General features: G+C 39.6%; 1 protein-coding gene across 3 annotated transcripts in view; it reads left to right on the top strand.

Annotated features, from left to right (window-relative positions):
• PUM3 (pumilio RNA binding family member 3) overlaps positions 1–22,895 on the top strand; it is a 44,677-nt gene that overhangs the window by 146 nt on the left and 21,636 nt on the right. The window contains exons 1-12 of one of the 3 annotated variants that reach the window (XM_049092480.1): positions 151–254; positions 5,430–5,521; positions 6,920–7,138; positions 9,066–9,201; positions 9,988–10,063; positions 12,642–12,735; positions 13,006–13,072; positions 14,010–14,184; positions 15,585–15,688; positions 16,688–16,766; positions 19,247–19,345; positions 20,112–20,165. In XM_049092480.1, the coding sequence (XP_048948437.1) occupies positions 5,437–5,521; positions 6,920–7,138; positions 9,066–9,201; positions 9,988–10,063; positions 12,642–12,735; positions 13,006–13,072; positions 14,010–14,184; positions 15,585–15,688; positions 16,688–16,766; positions 19,247–19,345; positions 20,112–20,165 (1,188 nt within the window). In that variant the 5' untranslated portion in view covers positions 151–254; positions 5,430–5,436. Of the gene's footprint in view, positions 1–150; positions 255–3,871; positions 3,895–5,429; positions 5,522–6,919; positions 7,139–9,065; positions 9,202–9,987; positions 10,064–12,641; positions 12,736–13,005; positions 13,073–14,009; positions 14,185–15,584; positions 15,689–16,687; positions 16,767–19,246; positions 19,346–20,111; positions 20,166–22,895 lie in introns of those variants that run through there. The other 2 variants (XM_049092481.1, XM_025423428.3) reach the window with 2 other exon arrangements.

Raw genomic sequence — 22,895 nt, 5'->3', positions numbered from 1 at the left:
CGGCCGCCGCTGGAGGGGTTCGCTCGCCGCCTGCCCGGCGCCGCGGGGGGTGGGGGGTGTGTCCGGGCGGCCGGGCGCCTGCTGGACGGTCCTGCGAGCTGGGTCCGCCTGGACCCCGTTCGGTCTCTGAATTCCCGGCCGGGGCCGCTGCGGGCCGCCATCGCTCCGCCCGCGGCGAGCTGGGGCTCGGTTTACAGCCCGCCTGCACGGCTGCGAGTCGGCGGCGCCGGGACGGAACCGAGCTGGGGGCTGAGGTGGGGAGAAGGGAGCCTGACCTGGCCTGCGAGCTGAGACCTGGGGCGGGGCGAGAGGCGGCCCTGAGCTCTGCGAGCCCGGGGGAGAGTACTTCACCCAGAGGCGGTACCCGGGGCTGGGTCCCCGCGGGGGGCGCTGCGGAAAGGGCACCGGTGGGCGCGGGGTCGGGGTCGAGGGCGGGGGCGGGGGCGAGGGGGAGGGCGCTTCGCTAGGACTTTGGAGGCCGGCCGCAGCGGTCCAGATCTTATTTCGATACCGTGGGAGGACATTCTCTCTCCCCCCACCCCCCCGCATTTTTAAAGATTGTGTTTGTTCATTCATGAGACAGAGAGAGGGACAGAGACACAGGCAGAGGGAGAAGCAGGCTCCCTGTTGGACTCGATCCCAGGACCCCGGGATCACGACCTGAGCCGAAGGCAGAGACGCTCAACCCCTGAGCCGCCCAGGGGCCCAGAACATTCCCCTTTCTATTCTCATTTGTAGGGAACCCTGGGGGTTTAGGAGGAAGGAACACGACAGACACGGGCTTCTCTAGGAATTGTATAGAACTTGATGATGCGTGAGTTCTATAATTGGAAAGTATTAATGGTTTGGATTAGGGTGGTGGTTGTGGAGATGCAAGTTAAGGGTTAGAGGTATTTTTAAAGGGGATTCAAAAGAACTTGTGGGAGGATGGAGCTGAGCAGACAAGGGAGAGGAAAATGTCAGGGGAACATCATCGGCCTTCCCCTGCGGGGTGGCGTGGGTGATGTGCCCCTGGCTGAGAGGGGAAGAGTAGGATGGGGCATAATAGCTGAGGATGTTATTGTTTGGGGCTGTTAACGCAGTGGAGACATAGTTAATTTCATCTTGGACTTCCTGAGGGCAAAGGGCCTGTGAGTCCTGTGAGTGGAGGTGTCAGGCAGGCAGTTGGTACCCAGGTCTGGGACCCAAGGAGCAGTTCCTTGTGGGAAACAGTGTGGGGGGCCTAAGCATAGAAAGCCATGGGATTGGTTGAGATCACTTAGGAAGACACCTGGAGAGAGGCGGGGAAGACTTGAGAAATGCCACTCTTTAGAGGTTAGATATTGAATGTTGACCTCTTTCAGAGTGTGGTGCTTGCTAAGCCTGCAGAGAGGGTGGGATCAGTTACCTGTCCTCCATCAGGGAAATCTTGGCTATTTTATTTTACAAGACAAAATTGGGCTCTCAGCTCTATGCCTTTTGGACACCTTATACATAATTCAGTTATAACGCTCAAGCGTGTTTTGTTTTAGTTTTGTTTGCTTCTGCTCCACCACTTTGAATTTCTTTTTCATACGTCTTTTTCAAACTAATAATTTTCTGGCACAGAGTGTGTAGGTATGCAATATATTTCAAGTCCAAGGTGTGATGTTACAAGAAGGACATTAAAATGTGCCAAAAGGGATTAAGAAGGAAAATCATTTGGGAAAGAAAGGAGGCATACGGAGGAGAAACAATAAGAAAATTGTTACTGAAGCTGGGTTTGAAGGATGGGTATTACTAATAGAATGGCTTTAGGGCCTCCTGGGTGGCTCAGGCGTTGAGCATCTGCCTTTGGCTCGGGTCATGATCCGGGGTCCTGGGATTGAGTCCTGCATTAGGCTCTCCTCAGGGAGCCTGCTTCTCCCTCTGCCTGTGTCTCTGTGTGTGTCTGTCTCATGAATAAATAAATAAAATCTTAAAAAAAAATGGCTTTAAAGTTTGAATCCTGAAAAAGAACAGTGAGGAAGTTTAGCTTCTGCTTGTTGTTTGTGATAAGGGTATGTACAGAACCAAACTTTGAGCGGCTTCAAATGCCAGTGTGAGTTTGAAATGTTTCCTGGAGGCAGGGGGAAACTTTTGAAGGTGTTGGCGCAGGGAGATGGCTCGAAATTGGAAACTTTGTGGAAGATTAATCAGGCAGCAGCATGTGGGTCATAGCAGATCAGATCCACTGCAAAAACCAATCTGAGCAAGAGATAGAGCCTGAGTGGAGAAGAGAGTCAAGAACAAAAGAGAGTTCTGAGAGCCACAGTAATGTGGTGGTTGGATATGATGATACAGGGTCCCCAAGCAGATGCATTTTGCTAAGTGAAAGAAGCCATACCCAATGGGCCATATATAGTTTGATTTCATTTATAAGACATATTTGAAAAACAGGCAAAACAAGAGGGATGAAAAACAGATCATAGATTGCTAAGAGAGCCAGGAGAAGGTGATTGCAAAGGGACTCACTGGAGACTTTTTGGAGTTAGGAAACTGTCCTCTAAGGTATCGAGGTGGAGGAGACGTGACTGCGTTTGTCAGAGTCGGCACCGTACATTGAAGAGTGAACTTGACTGCAGATGATAAAAGTCAGCCAACATATCTGGAAATGGGATGCAGGTTGCTAAAAATAAATCTAACTTGTACAAAATGTATAAAAGGACCTCACTGATCAAGGTGGTGAGGGAGTTGACGTAAGTAATCTTGAAAAACAGTATTTTGAATGGATACTGTGAGGAAAAAGGGGGAAAAAGGCTGTAAATAAACTGTGTCTTATAGTTGTTAAATTTGTTTCCCATAGGCATACAGTTTAGCACTCTAAAGCTACATGTGCTGCACAAATCAATGGGGGATCCTGGGAGGCAAGTGTCTCATTGTCAAGGGGGGGAAGCAAGAGGGGGAGGACTAGAGCAAATTAGAGTTGGAGACAATAGAATGAACTTATTTCACCTAATGTGTCCATATAGGTTAGTATACAGACCTGTATTACCAACCCTGTGTGGTACCCTCAGATCCTACTTTTCTCAGTAAAGGGAGCCAGGGTTCCTGGAGAAATGGCTGATTTCAGGACTAGTGCAGGAAAAACAGGAGATGAACTTGGAAGAAGTGCTAGGAAGTAAGGACATGAAAAAAAGATGCCAGATGGACCATGTCATCCAGGCACAGAAGCACAGGAGACTGCCACCTGGCCAAAGCTGGAACAGTTTGAGCAACGGTCACTATAGGATTAGGTTCTGTCTCAAGTTAGGAAAATACATGTGAGACCGCAATGATGTATAAGTAATGGAGAAGAAGAGACAAACTTTCCTTACTGAAGAATTAAAAATGTTAGAGTAGACATAACAAGGGAAATCACCCTCATCACCATGGAAACACCCCAGTAATTGCTGCAGGCAGGATCCTCTGGAGGACGCTAAAATCCGAGGGATACACATAGGGTATTTGCATAATCCCAAAATGTATCACCCCACATCTTTGTTAGTTGCTGTGGTGATTTTAACATAGAGATTTTTTTTTTTTTTTTTTTTTTTTTTTTTTTAACATAGAGATTTTTAACAAAATTCTTTAGTACTCCTCCCGCTAGGAAGTGGAGCTTAATTCCTCTCCCCTGGTGTGGGCTGAACTTGGTGACTCTGCTTCTAATAAGCAGAGTATGGAAAGGGACAGATGATAATTTTACAGTGGAAAAAGCCAGCAAGCACTGCCTTAACCAAGTGATCAAGGTTAATGTCACCGCTACGGGTGCTTCACCTCTGTGATACTCTCCAGAAATATCCATAACACCGGTCTAACCATGAGAAAATCTCAGGCAAACCCCAAATGAGAATATTCCGCAAAGTGCCTGACCAGGACCGTTCAAAAGTGAGAGAGAAGACGGAGAAACTGTCACAGGTTGGTGGAAGCTAAGGAGACTTGATGACTAAACGCAGCGAATCCTGGAACAGAAAAAGGACTGGCAAAACCCGAAGTTGATAGTATCATGTTAATGTTCTTTCGTAATTTTGACAAAACTCTGGGGTGGGATGTTAACTTTAGAGGAAGCTGACTTGGGAGTGTACTGGAACTCTGTCTTTCCAAACTCTTCTGTAAAACTAAAGTTATTTCAAAATAAGTGGTTAAAACAAATGTACAGAGAAAATCTGTAAATGACTGGATTTTTAGAGGAGTATAAGCATAGAAGAACTGAGGAGGCAGGTGTGGTGATAAAGCATCCAAATGATAAAATGACCCTACAGTTAACCAAGGACTTAAGGAAAGGGGGTACATAGGGGCCATCCATGGCTAAGAGCTATACTTGTAAAGCCTAAACCAAGTTGTACTTTCCAGAGAGTTGTTTGGAACCTTACTTGTCCCTTGAGATGTTTCCAGAAAAGCGAGTCAACTAGGGTTCCAAAATATTGCGTACTTTAGCCTGTGCTTGGTGACCGATGGCTTCAGTGAACAGATGAAAAGACTCTGAAAGCCTTTCTTTAAAAAGCCTACTTAATTATTTTCATTGAATGCAAAATACATGCCATCTTTGAACCTTCTTTTTTCTTCTACCCGCTAGTAGTCTTGCAAAATTAGTTCTTCAGTGGGAAATTCTTATTTTAGAAATATCTGGTATTGTTTAGGGATTTCTCAGGTCTGCTCTAGAGGATTGGCTTTAGAACTTTGGAAATGAATTGAATGTATGACTTTGGAAAGTGGAGAAATAGCTAGATGACATTTGTTCTTGATCTATTCACTATTTTCAGGAGCCTTGGGCAATTGAGGGGGTTTTGTCAAATACCTTGTGCATGATGAGGTCTCTGTACTGAGAAGTGACTTGTTTGATTTCCTCTAAATATTACCTATTCCAACATAATCTTATTTTGGGGGGGGGGCACTGAAAATTATTGGTCATCTCTAAAAAAAGCAATTTGAAGTTAGTCTTTATTTCAGCTAATCTGGGTTATATAGGGAACTTGTAGGAGGTAATCTTTGGTTTTCTTTCATTAACTTAACTATATGGTAAGTGCAGCCTGTTGTTTGTTCCAAACTTTTTAGGATGGAAACCAAGAAATCGAATTGTGAAATTGTCAGTTTCTTATCTCAGAGTCATCCTAGATTATTAAGAAACACAAACACTGATACTTCTGTCATATTTAACATAAGTAGTGGTTTGTTTTTACCCAGAACTATTGGTGAATCATTGTCTCCAGATATCACACATTAGCCAATGTGTGTGTGTGTGTGTTCTTAGTTTTTGTGTTGGTATCTTGTTTATTTTTATTTGTAAAATCTTAAAAGCACTGCTTTCATAGTTCCTGGACTTGGGCCCATGGTGTACCTGGTGTTTTGTCCTGCATCTGTGAACCCTGGGGACTGAATGTGGACTGATGGATGACTCTTACTGGCTGAGAGCAACCCAGTGATTATTTTTGGGTTTTGTTTTTGTCTTCCAGAACTGCTATGATGGAAGTTAAAGGGAAAAAAAAGTTCATAGGAAAAGGTGCAAAGACATCACAAGAAAAAAAAAGATTTCATAAAAACAGTGGTAAGAAGCCATAGCAAACCATGCCTCCCATGTGGTGGTGGTGTTCCTGCAATTGGAGGGAGGGGTTGGTGGGGTGAAGAGGCCTAGAGCAGATGCCGCCTGTATTCATGGATCAGGATTAGGAAAAAGTAGGAGTTACTGTGTCTGAAGTTTGTGTGTTTCCCATGAAAGTAAGACATCTAAGAAATTGCCAGGATAATTGGGGGATGCTATACTCACGGGAGACCCCTGATCTTAGCTGGGAATGCTGCTGCCTCATTTTCTTCATTAATTTACTGCAGCATTTTATGGTAACGTTTGATAAATTGTGCCTGATAAATGCATACTGCTGGTGAACTGAATACTTTTCATCTTTAGTGTTTCTAATTGTGGAGTCTCTATTACTCCATCAGGTGTCACTATTGCAGAACAGAAGAGTCAGGGACTCTGTAAATGCCTAAGTGATTCCTAAGTAATCTTATTTTTTTTCTTGCAACAATCTTAGGGCATAGCTGTTGCAGTTTTCATCTCCTTTGTTAGGCACTTCATTTACAAGGTTAGTTAGCTGATTTTTATCAGATAACTGTATTATAGGTTTTGAGGAAAATTCTCCCAAAGTAGCAATTCTGAAAAATTAATGCCTTTAATTCAATATGATATTTAATAAAATAATACATCCTTAAAATTTTTAAATAAATTGGCATCTTTAATTTTAATTTGATAGGTGATTTAATACAGTATTTCTAAATTTTAAGCACTTTATTTTTAGATTCATTGTTATTAAACTTAAAAATTATGTGTGAAGACTTGAACAATAAGAAGTCATTAAGGTAGAATACAATACATAAATAATATTTTTCATCTTATCAAGTAATGTTACATGCTTAAAATGGGAATACACCTGACTGACAACAATAGTTATCGATAGCATTATGGATAGTTTTTATTGCATTTCTTTTTTTTTTTTATTGCATTTCTCTAGTTTGTCCATTTTCTGTAGTGAATCTGTATTATAATTTTATAAATTAGAAATTTATTTGAGAGAGAAAGAGCACACATGTGCAGGTGGCAGGGATGGAGGGGGGGTTGGGGCAGAGAGGGCAGAGGGAATGAGAGAATCCCAAGCAGGCTCCATGCCCAGCACAGAGCTTGACTTGGGACTTGATCCCACAACCCTGAGATCATGACCTGAGCTGAAATCAAGTCAGATGCTCAACCGACTGAGCCACCCAGGCACCCCTAAATTAGAAAAGTTTTAGATATTGTTTTGATTTTTTAATATCTCACTGTCTGTATTTGACAGTAGGACAAAGCATGTTTTGTAAAGAACACCTAATTTTGTGTAACAAATACCAGTGGATAAAAGAGATCTAGGCTCAGGATCACTGAACTCTGATAGTTACTTATTATTGTCCCTAGATTCTGGTTCGTCAAAGACATTCCCAAGGAAAGTTGTCAAGGAAGGTGGACCTAAAATCACATCTAAGAACTTTGAGAAATGTGCCATAAAACCTGGGAAAAAAGGTGTAAAGCAGTTCAAAAATAAGCAACAAGGGGATAAAATACCAAAGAACAAATTTCAGCAGGCAAATAAATTCAACAGGAAGAGAAAATTCCAGGCAGATGGTAAAAGTGATGGTGAGTACTGATGAATTAAGCATCGTCCTTGAGGAAACCTTGCCCCTCCTGATTTGTTGTGCACGGGGTGGGCAGTAGAAGTCTGGTAGAGATCTCCCGTTCTTATCCTGGACAGGCAGCATTTGGGGGCATGGGGGGCAGGCAGGAATCAGTAAGCACCGGAAAGCACCTTCCCTGGGCAGAGTTGTCTGATGCTTAGAGTAGCTTACTTCCTAGGCCCTTCCTGGCTGTGGAGTGAAGCTGAGCTGGAGCAGCTTCATACAGTGGAACCTCAGTGAAACATCCTTTTTGTAAGCCAGATTTTACTGATTGATTGAATGATTCATTTGAGTTTTCTGTGCACTTTGCCAGGAGATGAGAAAGAAAAATTATAACAACCAGTAGGGGTATAGGACCCCAAATAAGCCAAAGTTCTTGGCACCTGCATTTTAAACACACACACATTCTCACATTAAGGCCTAACATGATATATGTAGCCCTGGTTCCTTTTCTGTGGGAGTTCTGTTCCTGACATGTCAAAATGGAACTCTAATTTTATGTTTTCGTATTTTCATATCAGCACCTGGGGGGGGGGGTTGCATACTAGAGACCCCGAAAGTTGTTATAAATACTGCAGTCTCACCTGGCAGGTGTTGGGGGCCCAGAGGTTTGTGGAATTAAATAAGCTCTGGGTCAGCTCTTCTCCTGCTGAATGGTGCATGGTGCCCTGATAGAAACAGGAAGCATGCCCTCAGTTTCCTGTGATATCTGGTTACCAGGCTGAGAACAAATAAGTAAAGGCAAAGGGAATAATTAGATACACTGTAGTAAAGTGTATAGCCATTAAAAATTACATTCTTGAGGAATAATTCAATTTTCTGGAAGAATGCTTACAGTAGAATAATGTTGAAGTAAAGCACTAAGATTCTGAATTTTTAAATAATTAATATAAAACATGCATAGGGAAATGGCAGGAAGAAAATGTTACTAGTTATACATAGGTCTTGATAGAGTTTTGTTTTTCGCATTTTCCAACTTTTTTTTATCGTGTATGTTTTCTAATCTGAGAAGGAGAGATGTTTAGAAGTAAGTCATTGTCCAAAGGATTCCTCGCAGGATACTCGTATAAATAATACCCGTTTTATTAAGTTGTTCTTTAAATTGGGTTTTTTGATTCATTTGGTAAGAGACTTAGGTTTTGAAGACAAAATGCTAATAGAATAATAGAAAGATACTAGACTTGCAGAACGTTACTCTGTAGAAAACTGAGAAATTTTGATCGTGTGCTGTCATGAGGAAGATGCAGCGGAGCACAAAGTTTCATAGTTGTCTCTGGGTTGCAGCCGTGGTTCCACCACTGAGGACTTGTGTGGCTTTGGACAAGGAATGAAATGAACTCCTGATTGCCTTTGTTTCTTCAATGTGAGGCAGGGCATATTACTAGGATTAGTGTTAAGACTTAAATGATAGATAACAACACTCCCAAGTAGTGAAAATTTTAGTACATTTTTTCCCATTTTAGTTTAGATTAATTTTTCTTTACATTAAGAACTGATGTCTGTTTACATTAAGAACTGATTATACCGAAAGACCAAGGATTGTAATGTTTTAAAGTAGAATTTCTTTTTCACAGTTGAAAAGGAAGCCTAACATTTTCAGTTGCTTTTACAGTCCTTTTAACTTTCTTTTTTTTTCTAAATAGATGTCCTGTTAAGAGTCCGTGTGTAACTGTTGAATGAATGAATGGTTGTTTTCAACCAAATTTAAGATGTATAAACTGCTTAGAAAATGAAATAAGGCATAAGTTTATAGGGAATGGTATTTTTCCAGGGAATATTGATCCTGATAAGTCATTGCCCTGTGTACCTAATTTGTACTGGTTTATGGCGTTCAGAATGTTAAATGGAATTTATTTCTCTAATGACTGAATAGTTTCTTTTATGACTAGAATCAGCAGCCAAGAAACCTAAATGGGATGACTTCAAAAAGAAGAAGAAAGAACTAAAGCAAAGCAGGCAACTCAGTGACAAAACCAACTATGACATTGTTGTTCGGGCAAAGCAGATTTGGGAGACATTAAGAAGGTAATGCTACGTAATTACATCTTTTTTTTAAAGATTTTATTTATTTATTCATGAGAGAGAGAGACAGAGGCAGAGACACAGGCAGAGGGAGGAACAGGCTCCATGCAGGGAGCCCAATGCGGGACTCGATCCCGGGTCTCCAGGATCATACCCTGGGCTGAAGGCGGCACTAAACCACTGAGCCACCCAGGCTGCCCATGTAATTGCATCTTGATCAGTCCTTTGTGAGGGTGGGGGAGCACCAGTGAACCCCGTAAATAGTGAATTGTTCTTTGCTAACCTGCACAGTACTTGGGTTATCCAGGGAGCACTCAGCACTCCACTAGATGCATCAGTATTGGATATCTGCCCACGGCAGAAGTGTGCAGAATCATGAGGATGGTGTCAGATATATTTATGAGAATGCATGAGAATCCAAATGGATTGGAAATTCTTCCTGACAGAGTTCTGAGAAAATGAAGGACAATTTCTGATTGGCTCGGTTTTGAGATACTTAAGTGTTTGGTCTCTTGGACTTGTTTTACTATTTTCTTTACTTTTGAGGTTCGGCTATGAAGATTTAAATTGATGCATAAAATTACACCTTGTGAGATGAATTCTTGTCTTTGAGAAAATTACTTTTCTCTGGCTGCTCTGGAATAGTAATTTTAATGTCAGAGGTTTGCTGCCTCCAAAGAGAAAAATCACACCTAACGGGGTGAATGTACCCTGATAGGGTTTTTAGCTTCTTATGTTTAATGTAATGTCTTTACTTAAGCTGTGTTTCTTCTTTATTCTCATTTATAGAAAAGATTGTGACAAAGAAAAGAGAGTGAAGCTGATGAGTGATTTACAGAAGCTGATTCAGGGGAAGATTAAAACTGTAAGTAGGGCAGGCTCATAGTTAACGTATAACTTGAAATTGGCTCACTCTCAGTAAAGGCTAGGTGACTATTCATGATCAGTGAAATTGTTGTTTTAAATGCATTTGGCCAAAAATTTCAAGTTTTTACAGTACTGACTAAAAAAAAATTAATAGTGGGGGGCCTTACTGCTGGGAAATTACTACAATATCAAGTATTTGGTTGTAGCATTTTTAAAAATTTAAATCCGGGATCCCTGGGTGGCGCAGTGGTTTGGCGCCTGCCTTTGGCCCGGGGCGCGATCCTGGAGACCTGGGATCGAATCCCACGTCGGGCTCCCGGTGCATGGAGCCTGCTTCTCCCTCTGCCTGTGTCTTTGCCTCTCTCTCTCTCTGTGACTATCATAAATAAATAAAAAATTATATAAAAAAAAAAGATTTAAAAATTTAAATCCATGTTCTTTAAAATTGCTTTGAACTCCATATGCTTCCGTATGTTCTAAATTGCTGACTTTTTTTGAATATATGACATAAACAGATGATTATTCCTTCTTTTCTTCCTTGCTTTTATAAACATCATACAGAGATCTTTAAAATATGATAGGTTTGGGAGTTACTAAACAAATTTTTAATGTTGCTGTTTAATTGTATTTTATAATAAACTTCTGTTGACTCTTGTGTATTTGGATAAATACTTAGTTAACTATTGACTTGTCAGACAACAGACTTAGTAACTTTGGGAACCCGGGGGGATGATCTTGCCAAACCATATACATAGGTCTAATTAGATGCTATTTTGTATTTTGAAGTAATGTCTTGAAATAAGCAAGTTCCCAGCAGCTGCTTCCTTATTTATCCAGGAAGAAAGGTCTTTTTAGTATAGACCACCTCCTCAGCTCCAGCAGTAGTCTGTTACCCTTGATTTATAAGTATTTTACCCTCCAGATCCTTCCCCAGCTACTGTAGTTTGATACTGCATGCCCTTAGGTGCTAATGTGGCATTCAGATCCTTACTCTGCTGCTTAAAATGCATGTGCCTTTGGACAGTAATAATCTGTATTGATGACTGAGAAACCATGGCATACTTTGTCTCCTTTAACTTAATGTCTTCGTCCCTGATGGACATTTACTACATCTGGGACTCAGAGAAGTTAAGTTTTATTCCCAGAGTCAGAGGATAGCATGTTCCTTAGCTTCTCATAAACTTGGTTTTCTCATCTGCAAAGTAGATATAGCAGCACACCCTTAAGGTTGCTTTGAGGTTTAAATGAGAAATATGTATTGAAGCATCGATCCTGGCTATATAGTAAGTAATATATGCACAAAACAACCTTCTTTTTTAAAAATCTTGCTTTTAGTTTTATCAAAAATATCTCTACAAACCTCCCCTAAGAAAATTCTTCTGGGGATGCCTGGGTGACTCAGTGGCTTAGCACCTGCCTTCAGCCCAGGGCGTGATCCTGGAGTCCTGGGATCGAGTCCCACATCAGGCTTCCTGCGTAGAGCCTGACTTCTCCCTCTGCTTGTGTCTCTGCCTCTCTCTCTCTCTCTCTCTGTGTGTGTGTGTGTGTGTCTCTCATGAATAAATAAATAAAATCTTTAAAAAAAATTATTCTGAAATTCATGACTTTGATGGAAGTCTGCCTTCATCTTCTGACTTGCTGGAATTAAAAATTTTAAAGACAGAATGAGCAGCAAATAATAAGCACTATTAAAGTAGACTGGTAATGTAAAGCATAATTTTTCATGACTGATTATTTGTGATTATTGCTATAGAAAATTGATCCACAAGTCCTGCAGTGAAGATCTGATTTATCCAGTAGTTCAGGGATATTTATCCAATAGTTGAAATACAGCAATTTTTGTAGGAATAAGACAGATATATATGTTCAGGGATTTTTAAAAAAAGATTTTATGTATTTATTCATGAGAGACACAGAGGAAGAGGCATAGGCAGAGGGAGAAGCAGGCTCCCTGTGGGGAGCCTGATGCAGGACTGGATCCCCAGACCTGACCACGCTCTGAGCCGAGGGCAGACAACTGGCGTCCCTCTGTGTTCAGGGATTATAATGAAAATGTGAGAGATGGAAGGATTACCTTACAATTGCCAATGTGTATATAGATAAATTTACTGATACAGGCTTTTAGGTCTGTCTTCTATCTATATCTTTGGTTGCCAAGCCCAAACATTCTTAGATTGCTTATATGAGAAAAAAAAAATCACAGAGTAATAAAATTTTGAATTAGAAAGTTTCCCTTAGGAAAAGTAGCTTTCAGAGAAATGAGAAACACTGTGCGTCTAATCATTAGACAAGTTTGGTTTGGTTTGAATTGTGATAGGAATCGTGTGTAATGGTTAAACCTCTCCCTGTGTCTCTGCATTGGTAGGCAGCAAGACCAAAGAATCTCATTTTGTACAATTAAAACAAGTATTTCTTCTTCCAAGTAACCTAGGCTGATTTTATTCATGAAGACAAAGGTCTAGACAAAGGTCTAGCAAAGAATTCTAAAAGACATGCAATAAAACATGAATACCGTGATAGAAACCTAAATCTTCAGAGAGTATTCGTCTAAAGGCCTAAACTGGTCTTTATTGCAGATCGCATTTGCACATGATTCAACTCGGGTGATCCAGTGTTATATTCAGTATGGTAATGAAGAACAGCGAGAACAGGCTTTTGAAGAATTGCGAGGTATTTCTTAAATGTTGAAGATTAATTCTGATTATTTATAATAAGTCACTCTTTTTTCTCATTGAAATACCCAAGGCTGCCCTGGAAGATAATTCTTGTTGAGGGAAAGCATTATGTTCTCTCTCTCTATGTTCTCTCTCTCTATTTATTTGCTCTTTGCACGTGATAAGGAAGGGAGTTGTGGTCCCACGATTGTGCATAAAATTCTGTAGTTGTTTCTGGAGGACTGAAATGAGCTTATCAAGTGACTGTAATGTATTTTTTTTTCAGATGATTTCGTCCAATTAAGTAAAGCTAAATATTCCAGAAATATTGTTAAGAAATTCCTCATGTATGGGTGAGTTTTATTTTATTTATAAACTATATAAATAATATATTATTAGTTTTTTAAAGGTGTGGATACCATTAGTGCACTTTGGGATCATATTAATTGCTCCAGGCAGATGCTTGTCATGTTGCTGGGGAGCGTGGTCTTAAAAGCAGTTATTGAAGTAATGTAAATTATGGCATTGCCTTCACCACTCTCCTGGGTATACTTTGAAGCCCTGGAAGAAAAGATTACAGGATTTAGAAGGTGGAAGGCTTGGAGGGGAAGTTGAGGAGTGTTTGCAAGGTTTGGTAGGTTAGGAAATGTCGGGATAGGAGGATTTCCTAAATTAGCTAGAATTGCTACCTGTTGCAATTTCTTTTTTTGAACGTAAGGTGCCAAAATGTGCTAATGAATAGTAGAAAAGTTTGTTTGACAAAATTTCCAAGTATTTCTGGCTATAGTTGTGAGCTGCTAATGTTAGGATGAACGTAAATACTTGTGATTAAGCTCTGTTTGAATACAGAATCCTAGGTATGTTGTATTCGTGTATCCCTGCATCAACTTTTACTTTCTCATTTTAATGTGGGGAAGGGACACCAGGGACCTCCTCTGCGCTGGTTAGTTTGCTCTGCATCTTGGGTCACTTGGTCCTCACCTCAACCTGCATTCTTTCTGCTCTGTGACCAAAGAAGCCGAATCACAGAGAATTCCAGTAACTTGCTCCAGATCTCTCAGCTGCTAAGCAAGAGTTCGGTCTCAGATGTCAGTAGCAGGCCAGCTGCTGAGGGAAGCTGGGAAGCTGGAGGCGGGAAGACGGTGCATTTAGCTGTGCTTCTCATAAGCGTTTCAGTGGGGCTGACCACCTGGCGTGTTGATGGGTTGACTTCAGGGAAAGTTATGTTTTGTTGCCACCCAACTTTCTTCTCCTGTCACTGTTCTTTTCCCACCATCACACTGGGTATAGGAGTAAGCCACAGATTGCAGAGATAATGAGAAGCTTTAAGGGCCATGTGAGGAAAATGCTCCGGCATGCAGAAGCATCTGCCATCGTGGAGTATGCCTATAATGACAAAGCCATCTTGGAGCAGAGGAACATGCTGACAGAGGAGCTCTATGGCAACACATTTCAGCTTTACAAGGTGACATCACAGGACGTCCTGCAAGCATTTTTCCTTTCCCTGTGTGCTGTTCCTGACCTTCCATTGCCCTGTTCTCAGGATATATTTTTGCTTTGTCTGGTCCATTAAGAGACTATCTCCTACCCTTTATTCTCTTAGATTATTTCGTCTCAGGTGTGATGAGCAAATGATCAGACTTAGATTTCTTTCTCCCAGAGCAATATCTCTAAATCCCCTTTAAATTAAACTACTTTGAGCAGCCCAGGTGGCTTAGCGGTTTAGCGCCGCCTTCGGCCCACGGTGTGATCCTGGAGACCCGGGATTGAATCCCATGTTGGGCTCTCTGCATGGAGCCTGCTTCTCCCTCTGCCTGTGTCTCTGCCTCCCCCCACCCTTCTGTCTCTGTCTCATGAATAAATAAATCTTAAAAAAAAATTTTAAACTATCTTGTTACTCCCTCCCAAGTGTTCTGTGTAATGCTTCAGTACATCCATTTCTGGTAGACTGAATAGATGACTCTTAATAATTAGCAAAGCTTTGTACCCACCCCCTAGCCAGCTCTGGCTGAAGTGCCTCGGGCTCCCCACTGCTGCCTTCTGTGTGTCTTCAGGGTGTGGACTGTCCTTCTCTAGGTTGTGTCCAGGGAGGAAAGGGAGTAGAGACAACCAGCCTTGGATACAGAACAGGGATTGAATCAAAAAAAGCCCAGTAAAAAAAAAGAAAAGAAAAAGAAAAAGCCCAGTAAAGGGACTAGGATCATTAAAGGGTCTCTTTCAGATCTTGGGACACATATGACACATTCTGTCTCCAGGGATATGGATTCTTTTTCTGGCTTGCTTCCCCTAGTCAGTTTTAGCTCCTGGGTTGAACTTAGTGCTTGTTTTCTTTTGTAACAGGTCACTATAAGAATAGCTACCTAATTTGAAAACGTATGGTGACAAGAATTTGTGAGCTGACTACTTCATCTTAGGATTAGGAATGTACTAGGTGCCTGCTAACTGATTGAGTTGGTCGGTTGTTTCGTATTTTGTGTGTTTTTTTAATTTTTTTTTTTTTTTTTAGAGATTTTATTTATTCATGAGAGACACAGAGAGAGGCAGAGGGAAGCAGGCTTCCTGCGGGTAGCCTGATGCTGGACTTGATCCCGGAACCCCGGGATCACACTCTGAGCCGAAAGCAGATGCTCAACCACTGAGCCACCCAGGCATCCCTGTTTGGGTACTTTAAATACACTGATGAGCGTACAGAGTGTGAATCAGATGAAGTTACTCCATGAGTGTGTCTGCAGGAGGAGTTTCATTATAGAATTATGGGAAATCTGAATTTTATGTTAAGTTTATTTAAAATAATTATAATTGATTTTCTTTTGAAGTTGAAGAAACTTGATTAAATTTAGAGGGGTTTGATATTTCTCGTTGCAGTCTGCAGATCACCCAACCCTGGACAAAGTATTAGAGACACAGCCAGAAAAACTAGACCTTATCATGGATGAAATGAAGCAGATTCTAACTCCAATGGCCCAAAAGTAAGAAAGCTGTCTTTGTTTTTTCTTAGTATTTGAAGGAAGAAAATGTTATATAATCCTTGCATAGAAAAGGTAGATATTTTATAATAGAAGTTTCTATTTGGGAAACTATTTCATTGTAAAACTTCAATGCTCAGGTATGTGGCTTTCTTAGCATTTGTACTGTAGCAGAGTGGTTAAGGCATAGCCTTTGGAACCCTCACTGCCCAGGTGTGAATCCTGGTGCCCCCCTCAGTTACTAACTATGTGACATTGGGCAACATAACATCTGTGTGCCTCAGTTTCCACATCTATAAGATTGGGATAATATTAGTACATATTCCATGGAGGTTTATGAACATTAAATGGATTAATATTTCCAGAACGCTCAGAAACGGTCCTGTGCCCATAAAGGCAACCTGTGTTGGCTAGCCACTCAGATTACTCCCTGTCACCTTCACATCTTTGGTGCCTTGAGCTTCAGCCTCCATTCTGCATCTGCATTCAGCAAGTGTCACACTATGAAGCTTAGATCGATAAGGTGTTAGTTGCAGTTGCTGATGCTATTTCGTTCTATTCATGTTTTAATTGTGCTAAAATTATTTTATCAAACTAAGCATTGTGAAGGGTGCTTGACAGAAGGAATATAGCCATAAAAAAAAAAGTGCCCATATGGATTTCTAATCAATTATGTGTCCATTATTGGGTGAAAGCATAGATATCTTTATTGAGGATGGTAGAGTGTCTTTGGATGATGATAAATCTTGGCTGATTACATACTAGAAATTTATATTCTGCTTTTGACTGTAGAGGCTACTAAAAGATTTTTATATTCTGAAAGTTTGATTTTTTCCTTAATTCTTAGTCCATTACTGAAAGATATATTCTGTCTGTGACAGATTACATTTGCTGAAACCATCTCATTTGGTCTGATTATGTTAGGACAATTGAAGCCACCTCTGTCTCTTTTACCGTAGTGCCAGATCTGACATAGTCACTTTTCCTTTTCTCTCTTTTCAGGGAGGCTGTGATTAAGCACTCATTGGTGCACAAAGTATTCTTGGACTTTTTCACCTATGCACCACCAAAGCTAAGATCAGTAAGTTCTTACTTTTAGTTTTTAAACCAAGCATAGAGGAAGAGCCATTTTAAAATATGAAAGTGCTGCTTTGATGTAGATTGTCTTTTGGAAATTTTAAAGAGGGCTTCCTTCTTTCTTGCCTTCTGTTTTGTTTATTGTTTCTTCTCTCTCTTCATTCATTAGAGGGAGACAGGCAGAGGCAGAAGGAGAGAGAAAACCTTTCGCAAGCTCCAGGCTAGCATGGAGCTCAATGCGGGGCTTGATCTCAGCACTCTGAGATCATGACCTGAGCCAATATCAAGAGTTAGACATTTAGCTGACTGAGCCATCTAGAGGCCCTGTTTCCTTATTTAGAGAAGATAGGGCACTAATGGTCCTTTAAACAAGTCTACTAATACCATTTAAATATTTTCCAGAAGACAGTGGAATTGACCAAAGTTTTATCAATCTCTGGATTTTTATATTTTAATTATAAGCCAGAAACTATCCTCCAGCTAATCATACTGAAAATTAACTCACAAATAGACATCCAGCATTCAGGTAGTTTGAAATTCACCTGTGCTGATACAAAAATCATGTCTAAGTTAAAAGGTTTGGGGAGGGGTAGCCCAGGTGGCTCAGAGGTTTAGCACCTGCCTTCAGCCCAGGGCGTGATCCTGGAGACCTGGGATCGAGTCCCACATCAGGCTCCCTGCATGCCTGTGTCTCTGCCTCTCTCTCTCTGCCTCTCTGTCTCTGTCTCTCATGAATAAATAAATAAAAATCAATATTAAAAAAATAAATAAAAGGTTTGGGGAGGACACTTATGTAAAAACTAAATGGACTGTGAAAAACTGGACCTTATATGCTAGAAGGATAAGGGACAGAGAGTGAAGGTAATTTGTACTGCCCTTCATGTCAGTGATAGGAATACGAAGAAAATTCATCACTTAGTCCCCTGAACTTTGCTTGCCTCATCAAACTGAAATCATTGCCCCTTTGTCCTCATTTCAATAGTAAGGGATAACTGAAATAATGACCCGGACTTCTTTTTTACAAATATGCCAGATTAAACATTCATAGGAATTTTGACCCTTCCAAAGTGACATAGGGAAAAGACTTTTCCAAGAGTCGCTGCTCACTTAAGCTTGTGGCTCAGTGAATAGAGCAGCTGCTGCTTCTCTTTTGGGGATTTCTCTCTCTTTTCTGCAGAGCACACTTTCTGACACATCTGTATTTATTAAGGCTGGACTATATTTTGAGAAGTGAGAATATGAGCACTTGGATGTATTCAGTGGTAGAAAATATTTTTTTAGTGTTGAATGTATTAATAACAAAAAGATCGTTGGGAACTTAGTGTGAATATACAGTAATGAGACCAATCTTTCCTGGGCCTGGGGGCATTGACTCCAATGGGATATCTTTGAATAGATTCGTAAGTTTAGGTATGTAAGCTGAGACCTGTGTTTTTGAGACCCATCCTGAGAAAAGATTGCAAAATAGTTATGGGTGAAATCGCTTGTTCCTTACTGATGAAAATAGGCACCCACCTTTCTCTTTCATGGTTGGAGACTTTATTTTGATTAAATTTTTAAATTGGAAATGAACCAAAATGGGGCCCTGCAGCTTTTAGATGTCAGAACTCATTTACATCTATAGGCTAGACTTCCCAAATATAATTAAAGAAATTATCTATTGACAATGAAGAAGAAAGTTTATAAACAAGCTAAACTACCTTGTAAGAAATTAGTGACTGAGTTTTTATGAAAGGGCCCAATGATAAATGAAGACCTAGTCTAATAGATTAATTTTTCTTAGGGAAATGTTACTTAAGTGCTTTTATGGTGAATTATTAAAATGATTTCTAGAAGTAATCCAGTGATAAGCTGAAATAGAGAAACTTTTCCAGGGAAATTAGTGTTTGGTTCTCTGCTCATTATATACACAACTCAGGGAAGAACATTTTATTTTTTTTGGCTTTACTGTTAAAAATTCCCTTCTTGGGATGCCTGGGTGGCTCAGTGGTTGAGCGTCTGCCTTTAGCTCAGATTGTGATCCTAGATCCTGGGATCCAGTTCCACATCAGGCTCCCCGCGGGGAGACTGCTCCACCCTCCACCCATGTCTCTGCCTCTCTCATGTGTCTCTCATGAATAAATAATCTAAAGAAACAGACCAAAAAAAATCCCCCAAATTCCGTCTTATGATAATCACTTGCTAGGTTTCTTTTTCTTGAAGTCTTTTAGACTCTACTACGCATACATGTATATTTTTGAATATATATTGGTAAACCTCCTCAGGTATTTTAATAGAATTGCCACCACTTCTTGTTGCTATTGATGGGGAAAATATGTTTTTAAAAAAGTTATCTCTGCATGCTTCTCTACAAAATGAAAAGTTAAATTGTTTACTATCTATACTCTCTTTCATTCTCTGTGCATCAGTGCTCTTCAGTAGACAGATTTTAAAAAGGCAGGAAGAAAGAATAAAATAAAGTTCTGGTGTTATTTATTCCTGCAGGAAATGATTGAAGCCATCCGGGAAGCAGTGATATACCTGGCGCACACACACGATGGCGCCAGAGTGGCCATGCACTGCCTGTGGCATGGCACGCCTAAGGTAAATGTGTTCCTTAGGGCTTGAATTACCTTCCCTTAGACTTGCCCTCTGTGGTCTTTGCCCCCATGTGTATAAACAATGTTATCTTTGCCAAGTTGCACCTAAGGGCCTCACAGGAATTGGATTTTTCTCAGGGCCTAGTGTTTCTTCGTTGGAGTTTTTATTAAAGTTTAAAAAAGCTTGAGTTGTCTTCATTTGAAAAGGGACCTGTCAAGCAAGTCAGCACAATATTTATGTGAGGCTTGTACTACACAGAAGTTTTGGCATCTGATTGCTCATGTGGGTTTTAAGCACTTTGAAGGAAAAGTTAAAAATTCTTGTAAATACAGAAGTTTCACAGACATGATCCTCATTTCCTTGATCAGTATAGTTTTGCCTTTAAAAGAGTTGTACTTTGCCCACTTTTTAAATTAATACAAATTTAATTTCTGTTCAGCAAATAAGTTTTGGATACCGTCTGTATGCTGCACACTCAAGCATTTCAGGATAGTTCAGACCCTGAAAAAGCTATTTCCATTCTTACTGCAAAAGAAGGTGGTTTCACTAGGTTTGTCTTATAATTTTATGGTTCCATATTGATATTTCAGTGCATTGTCACCAACAGGTCTCAGGTTGTAATAGCTCTGAAAGTACTTAAAAATACATTGCTGGCTCATAACTATTTTCACTAGTGAAGAGTATGCCAAGCTGGTAGAAATTTAGTGTTACAGAAAATTGAGTATATAATTTTTAAGCTATAACTAAAAGTTAATTTTTCTTTTTTAAGGACAGGAAAGTGATTGTGAAAACGATGAAGACTTACATTGAAAAGGTGGCAAATGTAAGTATAATAAAACCACAATTTGGTATCTTCTTGTTTGGTTTTGGCTTTTCTTTTAGTTGATTTTAATAATAAAATGTAATCATGTCTATTAGAGAAAATTTGAAAACTTTAGAAAATTGCCAAGAAGAAAATTGTTCATTGTTTTATTAGTCTTTTTCTATGCATATGTCTGTATTTTTATGATATTAAATTTACACTAAATGAGATTTCTCCTTTAAAAAAAAAAAGATTTTATTTATTTAATTCGTGGATGACACAGAGCAAGAGAGAGAGAGAGAGAGGCAGAGACACATAGGCAGAGGGAGAAGCAGGCTCCATGCGGGGAGGATCCCAGGATCAGGCCCTGGGCTGAAGGTGGTACTAAACCTCTGAGCCACCTGGGCTACCCAGATTTCTCCTTTTTTTATTTAACATTCTATTGTGACAGTTTTCCATTTTTATTAGATATTTTTTGAAGACCTGATATTTACTTCTTTAAAGAATCTGTCCAATTATGTTATTAAACATGGAAATTACTGCCTGAAATAAATTTGTAAAGTCAGTAGAGAAAGTTCTAGTTGTTAAGCTTTATAGTTCTTTGGAATCCTTTGGAGATTCTGTAATAGCTCTCCTGATGAAATTATAGAGGATATGAGATTTTTCTGAGGGATTAATTACCTCAAACAAAAAAAGGCTTTTTTGTGTATTTAAATACTAAATAGTTTTTCTTATAGTATTTCTGGAATATAGTAGTAAACATTTTTTCATTTTTGAGTTGCTTTATATATTTAAGTTTCTCATTTACGGGTCAACTAAAATGTGTAATGGGGCTCCTGGGTGGGCTAGTGGCTGAGCATCTGCCTTTGGTTCGGGTAGTGATCCTGGGGTCCTGGGATCAAGTCCCGCATCGGGCTTCCCACAAGGAACCTGCTTCTCCCTCTGCCTATGTCTCTGTCTCTCTCTGTGTCTGTCATGAATAAATAAATAAATAAAATCTTAAAAAAAATTAAATAGATGATAACAACTATTTTCTGTGAATCTCCAATGAGAACTACTAGCATCTGATGAATACTTGAAATATAATTTCAAACACAGATAATTATTGGTGCTGCGTGACCGTGTACATACCTGTTGTCTTTCTTAGGGCTGGCAGCTAGGGAGAGTGCCATCTGAAAGGCAGCTCACTTTCCTGTAACAAAATGAAAGAAGAGATTGTCTAGTGAGTTGTTTCCAGAGTATGACAAGGTTTCATTATTCATTAATTTCAAGGGTTCCTTCTAAGGAGGGGAGATAATAAGCCATGGATTTGATTTGTGGTTATTTAGAATTGTTCAAATTTCCAAATATTGTAGAGTCTTGACATACTCCTATTTCAATCCTCTTAAATTATTAAAGACTAATATATGGTCTGTATCTTGAGAAGACCTTATTTTGTGGAATTGGCTGTGGTACTCCAAATTTCAGTTACATCTGGGTGGTTGATAGTGTCATTCATTTCATCGGTGTTTTTACTGATTTATTTATCTTTGGCTAGTTCTGTCAGTTGCTGAAAAGTGTATTAAAAGCTCCAACTAAAACTGTAGAATTGTCTTTTTCTCACTTCAATTCTGTTCCAGTGTCACCCAGAAATATTTTGTATTTGGGCAGAAACATGTAAAAAATCAGAGACCAGTGGTTGTGTTCTATATGCACATTGTTCTCTATTTGATTTCCTTCACCGAGTTCACCTTAGGGGTCATTTTATTTCAATATATATATACATTTTATCTCATTCCTTTTAATGATTAGATAATATTTCATCATGTGATGTACATAACTCACTTAACCAGTCCCTGCTGTTGGTCCCTACTGTAGTTTCTAGTTTTTTAAGTAGTCCTCAAGCACATATGCTTTGTGCATTTGTGGAAGCACACCTCTAAGATGAATCCTTAGAAATGGAATTATTAAATCAGAAAATACATGCCTTTTAAATTTTTATAAATGTTAGTTGCTCTTCAAGGAAATTCAACCACTGTACGTTCTCATCAATGACAAAAGAAGTGTGCCTGCTTTTTCCCAAGCGTTTGCCTAATTAGTATACTAGCAGGGGTTTTCACTTTTGCCTAGGTGATAAATGGAAAATAGTATTTCATTGTTTTAATTGTTGTCCTTAATTAATGAGTATTATTTTATATGCTTCAAGCCACCTGTCCTTTTTTTTTTTCTGTGAAGTGATCTTTTTTTTCTTCTTCTGTGAAGTGATTTCGTGATTATGCCCATTTTTAGGAGAGGGTTGGTATTCGTGTGGTAAAGATATTAGACCTTTGTTATTTTTCTCTGTTTATTTCCAACTGAAACATTATTACCTGCCATGTTCTTTAGACCTGGCTCTGAATAAGTGTTACCAGAAGTCAGATACCCTCTCAAAGTATGAAAAGAAAAAAGATTGCTATCATTATGTAGGAGACAAAAAGAATATGCCATAAGCTCTGAGAACACTTTGCCTCTTTTTTCATAAAATATAAGTTCTTAAACTTCAGAACAATGTCAGTATCACAGAAGTAATCCTGTTATTTCAAGAGGTGACCATTGTGAAAATCCGTGTCTGTTTTTTGATCTTGTGCTATTATACTTTCTAAAAGCAGTTACTTTTCTCTTATTCTCATGGTATCTAAGTATATTCTTTTAGTTTATTTTTTTAGTATTCCTATTCTAATTATAGGATTATTTCAAAGAAATTAGACAATATACAAAAGAAAATGAAAAATC

Source organism: Canis lupus, chromosome 1 (assembly GCF_003254725.2).
Source record: "Canis lupus dingo isolate Sandy chromosome 1, ASM325472v2, whole genome shotgun sequence".
Lineage (NCBI taxonomy): Eukaryota > Metazoa > Chordata > Mammalia > Carnivora > Canidae > Canis > Canis lupus.
Note: the sequence above shows the minus strand (reverse complement) of the source record. Positions and strands in the feature narration are given on the sequence as shown.